The sequence below is a fragment of the Netta rufina genome (genome assembly GCF_964035555.1).
Source record: "Netta rufina genome assembly, chromosome: 8".
In the NCBI taxonomy this organism is placed as follows: Eukaryota; Metazoa; Chordata; class Aves; order Anseriformes; family Anatidae; genus Netta; species Netta rufina.
This window is the reverse complement of record NC_140131.1, coordinates 28,493,563-28,503,994: the sequence shown is the minus strand read 5'-3', so window position 1 is coordinate 28,503,994 and position 10,432 is coordinate 28,493,563. Positions and strand designations below refer to the sequence as shown.

The 10,432-nt window shown below is 40.6% G+C and overlaps 1 protein-coding gene across 2 annotated transcripts in view; it reads right to left on the bottom strand.

Moving 5' to 3' along the window:
- Window positions 1–202: 202 nt before the first annotated feature.
- Window positions 203–10,432, bottom strand: part of OLFM3 (olfactomedin 3) — a gene marked incomplete at both ends in the record, with an annotated part of 58,248 nt that continues 48,018 nt past the window's right edge. For both annotated transcript variants that reach the window (XM_084291270.1, XM_084291271.1), the window contains 2 exons: window positions 203–880; window positions 2,385–2,491. In XM_084291270.1, coding sequence (XP_084147396.1) covers window positions 203–880; window positions 2,385–2,491 — 785 coding nt within the window. The remainder of the gene's footprint in view (window positions 881–2,384; window positions 2,492–10,432) is intronic.

Sequence of the window (10,432 nt, the reverse complement as noted above, 5' to 3'; positions counted from 1 at the left end):
AAGATGCTTTTATATCCAACAGGTCATTTTTGAAAGGCTCAGTCATATTTGAAATGCATTGTGTAGTACAAAATGTTGCTTTTCCTTAATGGAAAAAGGAAATGTAAATTAAAAGGAATGGAGAGAGATGAAGGCTTTAGAATTTATCACAAATGACACTGCTTTGAGGATGGGAGGTGAGGGAAAGGAAAGGGAAAGAGAATTATGTATCATCTTCAGTCTTAATGACGTGGAAAAGGGTGACATTAAACAGGACTTGGTGTCCATTATTCCAGGCATAGAGAGCTCTATCCCTCGCATTGTAGTCAAGCATGGATATATGAAAATACTGATTATGGAAAGGAATGTCTGTGTATTCGTAAGTGGAGGTTTTGGTGGAGTAAGAGTAGTAGACCTTGGCTCCTGTTAGGTGAGAGTTAGTAACGTACAAGGTGCCACAGATCATGAAGGACTCTCCAGCACTTCTCTTTGGGTAGCCTGTGCTCCAGCTCTTCAGCACCTCCAGCGTGTCTTGGTTTAGCTGGCTGATGACAATGTTGCCTGCGTTCTGGTTGGTGGCATACACAGCCCATAGCCCAATCTCATCTGCCATCAGGTCAATATCGGAAAAGCCACCCCAGGTGTAAGGGTAGACATTGTGAAAGCCGGCATACTCAAGGCTACGCTGTGCAAGCACCCGCCCAGTGTCAAAGCTGTATTTGATGATGATGTTGCTCTGATACTTGTTGAAATAGAGGGAGCCGTTGTAGACAACGTGGTTGGTTCCTGCCCATTTGAATGGAAGGTTGTATGTCCGTGATTCTGCCCCACTGACGAAGTCTGCAATTGATTTATATTCGCGGACAATTTTATTGTTAGTGTAACTGTCCATGTACCAGACCTGGAAAGAAAACAAAGTTTGGAAGTGAACACCTGCAACACAGTCTGTGGCACATGATCATGATATGGCACTATGGATACATTGCCAAAAAAGACAGAAAAAGGTTTTGGGTGTGCAGCAATCTATTGAAGTACAGTATTGTCCACCTTCCTGTTAGAAAGGCATTGAGGAACTCTTGAATTTCTACATCAAAACTTACCTCTACAAGTGAACTGTCAGGAAGACTGTTACAGCTGCAGTGCCTGCAGTTATTTAATGTTTGGGTCTCTGCTGTATGGGACTTTCTGAAGATATTCTCAGAGACCAATAATTAAGGAGAGAGGTGGAAAGGGCATGTGAGTTAAGCTTGGTTTTATGCTTAGAAATACACTTGGCTGAATTTTCCTCAGCTGAATCTTTGACCAGTGAAAAATGGTGCACAAAACCATTGTAATAGCAATGAAACCAGTAAAGTTTGGGAACCACATTTCCCTTAAAAAAATAAAGGAAAACAAATTCACTTTTTATTTAACATTCTGTATCCCCCGTTTTTCCCATTTGTCTTTTCTCCAGTTAGTTCCTCTCAGAGGAAAAATCAGATCCTGACTAACAAAAGAGCAGAGCAATTTCTGCAGACGTTTTTGCGCAGATTTCAAAAGCCCCATTAACACACTACATGCATGGACACCAGCAGAGCTCCCCATCTTCCTGGTAGCTGAGATCCTGCAAGGAATATGGTTTGCTTCTTTCCTTGGTGTGCATGGGGCAGCCTGCGTGCTGCTCTGAGAGGGTGGCACTGGGGGAGCATGGGGAGGGCCTGTGCTGAGGACTGTGGAGCAGCCCCATGGGTGCTGAGGTGGCAGGAGAGACTTCTCGGACAGCGCTGAGCAGTGTCTGCTGCTCTCCCACAGGTATCTGGGACTGCTGGCGGCAGCTGCAAAATGGTGTGAACATGGTGGGTAGGAGGGAGCTGCATGGGAATCTTAAGTTATTACCATTTGTATGCTGCCTTTCCTATCAGCTGTTGTCTTTGTTGTTGTTGTTCAAAAGATTAACCTTTTGGATCTCACAGGAATGAAACCTACTGTTTTGGCTTCAAAAACACTTTGAGGAAGGGAGCACCCCTACAAAGACGTGTCCATCTGGGATCCTATCACAGACTGAAACAATAACATAGCTTACATATGAGGAGGCCAGTGGTCTGAAGACCACTTATTTGGGGCTTAATTCTGTGATTTTTGACTGTTGTGTGTTATGGGTTCTGCTCACTGGTGAAACTGTTGATGTTTCTGTTAAATTACTTAGGTTCTTAAAGAGCCAAGGTCAATAAAATGGTAGAGAGAAAAAAAGCGTGTAGCCATTTCAGGTGGATGTTATCCCTAAACAATGTAACGAAAGGGCACAAATGTGCTCAGCTATCTTCTCTCTTTGGACATTTCCTAGAGGGAAAATCTCTTTTTAAAGATTTAAATCAAGCAAGTAAATCTGTAAAAGAACCCAAAGATATTTCAGCGCCTTAACATACTCGGTTGTTTTTCTCTGATGCTAATGGATCTGTCATCCAGGCTCCAAATCGGGTTCCAGATATCTTGACTGTAATGGGGCCTGTAATTTTCATCAATTTGCCACATGCTGAAATTAGAAAAACAAATCCATTAATGCAAATAATTACACAACTCTCCTTGACATAAGACAGAGCACAAGACCAATTGCTCAAAACTAAATAGTGGCTCCAGGGGATTCGGGATTAGGTTGAGGATGGATTGTCATCGCTGTATGAACTTTTCTCTATTGAACAACAGTACAAATAAGTTAAGAAAAATATTTGTTTTTGTTTTTATGTATTTTAAAGCACGGTCACATTTTTGGGACATGAAAAATACAACATAGTAAAGTATCTTCCCAGCTGAAGTGAATAACATTTAATAATAAATGAAAAGACACAAAAAAGCCTTATTTTTGTCTTCAGAAAGTTCAGTGAAAAGTTAGGATTAATGGATGTTTGTGATCAATGGAAAACAATACTTTGGAGTTTTCTATTTTAAAGAATCTTCTGCTAACCAATTGTAGAAAACATATTACATAATTTTTAATTCAGGAATTTTCTATAGATAGTATCACCGCTACTTCGTGTGCCAAGTGCTGTTTTTCTACAGTGATGAACTGCAATTAGCGTGGAAAGTGGAGGGCTGTATCTTATAGCGGTCAAGTGCTTTTTTATTAGGGAACTTATACTTTTATAAGTAAATTGTCTCAGAAATGGGCATTAGGTAAACTCAAACCTTTGAATGGGGCTGAAATACTTTCAAGAAAAATATCAGAAAACTAATAGTGAATAGAAAGAAATTAAGATAAGAAGTAATCACTCTCAAATTTGTGGTTTTAAGGTTAGCAAAACACAAGTGTAGTATGAGTGAATGTGTGAGTTAGAAGGGTCCGCTAGTTGGGTAGCTTTAAAACACTGTATGGACATGAGCAGCAAAATGTATGCAAATAATCTGGAACTCTGAAACCCAGCATTTTTTTTACTAAATAAATAAATCCACACAGCAAACCAAAACTGGGCCATGAAATTCAGGGTCCGAACTGACAGCAGTTGAGCAGCCCATGGCAGAGGCGTGGGGTGCAGGGAGCCCACCTCTGGCACATGGGTAGGAGCCTGCAGCATGAGCCAGAATTACAAATCTCTCTGTGAGGGCAGCTGTGTGGAGCTTGAGGAGGAAGGTGGAGCAAACAGTACTGCAGAGGCACGTTGGCAGCAGCCATCCATCCGGTTTGGTGCGGGCAGCTGCAAAACCATGAGTTTTGCTGAGGCCCAGCAGAGCAGTCACCTCAACGAGTGCTGCAGCATCCTGCGGGTGTGTCCCCGTGTCTGTGCACTCTGGCAGGCTTTCTCAGCTGTGTGTGGCAGGTTGTGGGGAGCAGCATACACCCACCTGCCCGCAGGAGAGATGTATGAGCAGGCAGTGGGCTCGCAGCCCGTGCTGGCCATTGTAGGGATGCGCACACAGCTCTGCCTGTGGGGCGTGCGTGTGTTTGGAGCTTTTTGACATGAGCTAGAGAAGGATGTTCAGAAATGTGTAGGTTTATTAATGTTTCTTAAGTGCCTGCTATTGTTCATCTGTTTTATCACTTATATTGATCCTGAACATATAGTTCACTGATTGCCGGTTAATTTTGTGTTGTCATTAACTCAATAAAACTCCTCAGTCCTGATTTGGTTTAACTGTATGAACTGAGCAGCTTCCCTGCGTGGCAGGAGTCAGATGCTTTTAGAGAATGGTCTTTCAGAATGGATTGAGCAACTGTTCAACATGAAAAAGAGATGACATTGTACTTCAGTGGCTAAATGGTCGGTAGTATGAATCTGGGGTCTATCCATGTGATTAAATTTGCATTCCCAGATAGCATGTAGTGATATGAAGAAAAGAAGACAGCTAGGAGATTTGCTAGGTAGCTGAGGGGCAGCTGAGTGAAAAAGTGACAAAGCTCCTCTTTTCAGCATAATGAAACAGAACATCTTGTAAAAGGCATGAGGATGTTTTTGTTCTGCCCTATAGTCTGTCCCATCTTTCCTTGTTAAACATTAAACACTCTCAGACATCTGCCTATTTGTGATATATCTTGATGGAACAGCTATTCAGAACTAAGTAATGTTACAAGTACTCTTTCCACCTATGGTAAACCAGTCCTGTTATACCCATCCTTTTCATCCCATCAGCAGGTTTCTGCTATAAACCTCAGCGGTACCTGAGGTCTGTTGGCCTACTGACAGGCAGCATGGGCAGGAGGAAGGAAGCAGCAGAGCTCAGTGCCCACCGCTGTCCTGTCACAACAGCTGCCTTGCAGCTTGGAGAAATTTAGGCACAAGAGCTTAATACATGACCTAAACATTGGAGGAGGCTTCGTGTAAGTCTATACCCTGCTATTGCAGACAGCCTCTTCATAAATTTGTTAATGTGGCTGCAAAAATGGGGAATATCTGTTTGCACTTGCCCACCCTCACCCTTACTCTACCTGAAGCTTATTTCACAACCTCACTCTTCAGTTCGTTTGAAAAATATTTGGAGTCAAGTACATAGGTGTCATCAGTCTTCTGTTCTGAGCAGTCAGATCTCAAACCATTGCTTCCAGACACATGCAGACTGGAACCAGACACCAGGGAGGTCTTTGAGCTTGCAAAGAGCTGCTTGAAAGAACTGGACAGGCCCCAAATCATGTCTCAGCTGAACAATCAACTTGATAAATCAGCTTATGTTGTTTTGAACTGTTTAAGGCTGCACAAGGAACTTTTATGGAAATAAATCATCCCAAGTGTTCCCCAAATCAACTGACGTTCTAAATCCTGGTCCTGAATACAGTGAACCTGTGCTGGCTGATGATCAGAAGGCAAATGTGAGACAATAGGCTTATACTACAACTAGGAAATGCAACCGAGGCCACATTTTCCTCCCTTCTTACTGAAATCCATTTGAAATTCATTTCACACTTTATTCTGTCAAAGCTTTAGACAGTTATCTAACATGGTGCTGCTTCCAGTATATGATTGGACTGTAAAAGAATCAGGTGAATGTAATTAAGAAAACAGTAACGCTGAGCTCTCATTCCTCAAGAGAATGGTATCATGCTTTTCTCCAGTTCTGTCTTTTGGAGCCTTACTTTCTAATGTGTTTACCCATTTGTTACAGAAGAACTGTAAAACGTTGCCAAAATCAGGGTCATTTGTGGTTTTGTTCCTTCTGAAGTAGCAAGTGTGCTGCCTGTGCTGAAGTATTATTGACTTACTACTACAGTTAAATAAGTTATTGCAGATGAATAACACAGCATTTTGATGACATGATGCTATAAAATGCAGTTTAACACTGATATAATTAGTGTTACTGACTTTATGAAGATAATTCCTTTATAGCTTATCCAAGCCCAGTCTTTAATTTGATACAGAAAGGAAATGAATGAGAGCTCTTTCAAGAATAAAGCTCAACACAGTCTTTAAGAGTTCACTGACAACGCAAGGTGTTTTCTGTGTAGTTGTAAATACTTCCAACTTTGTATTAGTGCAAGAAAATTTCCTCCTTCCTCCACCAGAATTGGAAACAGCTTCTTCTCATCTACCTATGTGTTGATTTAATCCTAGCCTATATTTGCAATATGAACCTTATAATTGTTCATGTAGCTATATTAAAATTGATCTTGCATGCCGAGGTTTCTTGCTAGGGTGTGGTGATGCTAATATATTGAGAAAGCAGTATTATTTACATAAAACATCTGTGGCATGGCATGTCTAGGAGTCTGAAATTAAAAACAAACATACAGACAAACCAAACCCCCCGAACTCCAAAGAGTTTCCCATTGAGACTTTTCTTTATCTTGGTTACTAGGTAGAAAAGCATAACATAGAAAAACACCATATGAAATGAGAAGCACTTCTGAGCTAGCATCTGTTAAACCTGTTAGGGATTGTCTTAGACAACCCGGGGATTCCCAGCTGCCTCAGTACCCTGGTGACTCTTAGAACCCTTGGGTTTTATTCTCAGAACATCTTTATCAGAGGATTCCTGCTTGGGAAATGGGAAATTTGGAAAAATTCCTTGGGAAATTCCTGCTTGTCTACTGGATCTGTCAGCTTCAAGCTTTGTTACCATTTTGGCGGTTTTTCTAGTCTTTGGTGAATCTTTGAAGGGACGAGAATACTTTTCTGCCCTAGGATTTGTATTCACAGTACCCCTGCTGTTCTTGTAAAATGTGACTTCAAAGGTATAGCTTTCCTGCTGTATGACATGGGGGGTCAAATTCTATATCTCTGTCTCAAGCCCCTGTGCCTTGCTGCCTGGCAATGGGAAGGAGACGGTAGGTGAGATGGTAGGTGAGCGTCTCACGTTTAGTGTGGCAGAGCCTGACGTGACTTCTGGTGAGTTTTTCAGTTAGAGCTTGTCTGGGTCTCATCATATGAAAAGAAAATTTTGAGGCAGAGTAACTGAGAGCACCTGCAGTACGCTATTTGAGGTAGAATATTGGCTTAATTGGGAGGGGAACAGACCACCAAACTAAAATAAAAAGAGCTGAATGAATGGGCACAAAATTATCTATATAGAGAAAATTTTGGTGCTGTTTCACTCTTTCAGTACAAATAAAAAAAGGGAGCTCTTTCTTATGATGTTCAATAGATATCTAATGAAAGAAAGGTTTTGTGTTTCTAGCAAATGTCAGAAAGTTCAGGAACATAGAGAATAAATAGGAAAAAAAAGTGATATTTCTAGGCATTTTTCTCACCACTAAAAGGTTCAGTTGGTGTTACATAGAGTGGGATTTTTAGAAGCAATGTTGGTCTCTTTTCCTTGACTTTGAAAGAAGCAGCTGACTATCTGAGAAAGTCCTAATGATAACTCATTGTAGTAATTGGAAAATCAAACCTCTGAGAATTTATCCATCCTAAATGAGACTGTACAAGGAATATGTGACGCACAGTCTGGGTGTTTATGGCCTCTCTTTGTAACAGTTTTGCACCATGGACTTCAATAACTTTGCTTGTGATTTTGTGTATTTATATTAGGGAAGAAGTTAAGCATGAATTGGCCATTTAAAAAAAAAAAAAAAAAAGTGGATGTACTGCTTCTGTAGGCCGGAAATGTCTGTGGGGCAGAAAACATCTGGAAGGCTGTTCCGAAGTGAGCAAATACCAGGAGAAGGTTGTGAAAACCAATTGGACAGAAGCTATTTTGAAGATAGCTAGGAAAGATAGTTGATATTGCTAGCTGCCATGATGCAAATGAATATTGGTAGCTGCTACATATACCAAGTGAGTGTATGATTTATAGCAGGACTTGAAAGGGAAATAAAATCAAAGCAACCGAAACATCCTCCTGAAGTGTTCATAAGCATTATTATTCTATTTATTGCAGGTAATAAAGAGGGGAAAATGAAGTGAGTATTTTTTTTCAGTGGTTGCACAAACCAATTGCAAGTACTTTATTTCTTTCACTCTCCAGCTTATGATCAAATTTGTTGTAACATTTCTTTCCCTCACATTACAAAGTAGAATTAGTTCTTACTTAATTGGTGCATGTCTGTTGTCATACATAATACAAATCCAGGAAGCTCTACAGTCTCATTATTAGAGCTTGCTGAGAGGAAACTCTGGATCCCTACTGCATGTGTGCAATGACTTGCTAGGTAATCTTTGGCAAAGTCACTTTTCCTTCCTGACTTGTTTCTCCATCTACAAGAAGGTGATAATGATACATCTCTCCGTTGCACAGATTTGTACTAAATGACATTTGTAAAGCTCTCAAAATCCCACTGGGGAGGACGCCTTGGAAGTGCAAGTACCCTTGCAATAGAAAGTAATCTTATGTGTGCAGTAATACATCTTCTGCTACTGATATAACAGCATTACTTTGAATAAATGGAATATTGTACTTTTGAAGTTTTAACCAAAAATATGAATGTAAAATCTTGTTTGGATTTTGTTATAAGATATATATGTGAATGAATCCAATGTGTATCTGCTTGAACCACTTATTTCGTAAGCAATATTTGGCAGGATATTGGCTTCGATGAATGCCAGCTAGGTCATTTTATTCATTACATTAAACAGATTATGACAAGAATCAAAGGGTCCCAGACTTACTGTGCAAGCTGCATTGTCTTACACAAGCACGTACGTGGCTGCCAGTGACAGACCTGTACGTGCATAAGTGTATGTGACCTTGTGGTGTGCGCAATCATATGCACTGTCTCTACAGGTTTAATTGCATGCACTCTTTTAAAATTTTATGGCTAAATTTCTCAGCAGCTTTAGCCTGAATTTTCTCCTACTCCAAAGAGAAGGAGCAAGTTTCAGTCAACACAACTGCTATGGTAATCATTACACCTCAGTGAAAGGGAGACAACTGCTTACTGTATGCTAATGAGCATTGAAAGTGTTGCCAGTGCAGATGGAAGATCTCTTTTAAGTGGCCAGGACAGTATAAATAATGCATTATAATGCTGAAAAACACCTGCTAGGGACAAGACTGGAAAATAGCTATTACACACACTGGTTAGATAATTATATTGTGAAACACAGCAAAATCTGTGAAGGTTCGAGGCAGATCCTGTGGGGGCCAGTCCGCCTTCTGCTGCCACAGGCCATCAGATTGGCATGGGCAGTCACAACTGGGTCACCTCCAGCATGGTAAATATGGGTGGGAGAGGGGGGAGGCATGAGAGCTGTTTTTCATTTGTGCTTGCTGATCTGGGCTCACGCTACCGTTTGTCAGGAGTTGCTCCCAGAGATCCTAACTTAAGCTGTTCTTAGACTAATTCTAAGGGTGTGCAAGGACAGTCATTTAAGCATCTAAGTCCAAATAATAAGGATAAGTCTGTATTTGTGCTTGAAAAGACCAAAACACTTATAATAAAGAGTCAGAAGCAACACATTTGAATTTTAAAATACGTAAAGAAGTTGCAACTTTAATATGAAAATACCAGATTGATAGTAGACCTCCTAGATGACACCATGTTACATTATTGTTACCTCAAATTACACCTGTCTTGGGGTTTTGGAAAATGTAGTTATGTAGTTTGCTATGGGACTGCAGTGGGTTGACCCTGACACTGCCACTCACTTACTTCCCTACCTCCCAGTGCAACAGGGGTGAGAACTGGAAGCGCCAAAAAAAAAAAATAAAAAAAATTGCAAAGGTAATCAGTCACCGCAAGCAGACTGGTGCCCAGACAGTCTGAGTTGCAGCTACCTTGGAAAGCTACCTTTCCGTTTTTATTGCTGGGCATGTTGTGACATGGCAAGGAATAAACCTTTGGCCAACCTGAGTCAGCTGTCCCAGCTGTGCTCCCTCCCAGCCTCTTGCCCATCCCCTGCCTACTCTCAGTAGTAGGAAGAAGAGAAAGCCTTGATGTTGTGCAGGTAGTGCTCAACACTAGCTAAACATTGATATTATCAACACTGCTTTAGTCACAAATCCTAATCACAGCAGCATGCAGGATGCTAGGAAAACAATTAAATCCCTCTTGGCTAGAACCACTACAAATGCTTCAGAGAATTTAAAGCAGAAAGGATGTCCAGGGAGCCATCCATGTGTTAGGAACAGGTTATGTTTATCTGGAATGCATTGGTGGCATGGATGTGCTCAGTAATCTATTTCATAAACATATTTTCTATCTAGTCATAGTTTTAATATATATAATTTTTCTGCATTATTACATCAAGAGAAATAGAACGTGCTACAGGAATTCAGGGTAGATAGGAGGGGAAACATGGCTAAAAATTAGGGAAATAGGAAATAAGAAAAGGAGAAGAGATCCTTCATATGAATACTTCTGGTCATATGAATAACCCAGTGATATTTTAAAATGCACCCTCTACTCTAGTCACTTCACTAATCATTTTTAAAAGAATACACCACAAAATCAAGGAAAAATAAAATGCTTGTTAATGTGATGATGGTCTTTTGTTGCCTAATAAACTTACTGGAACGCTCACTATCAGAAAATACTGTTTATATGAATTTGCTTGTTTGCTGCAGTATTGTAATGCAGCCACTTTCTCTTGACTGCCTTCTGCCAATGCAGTAG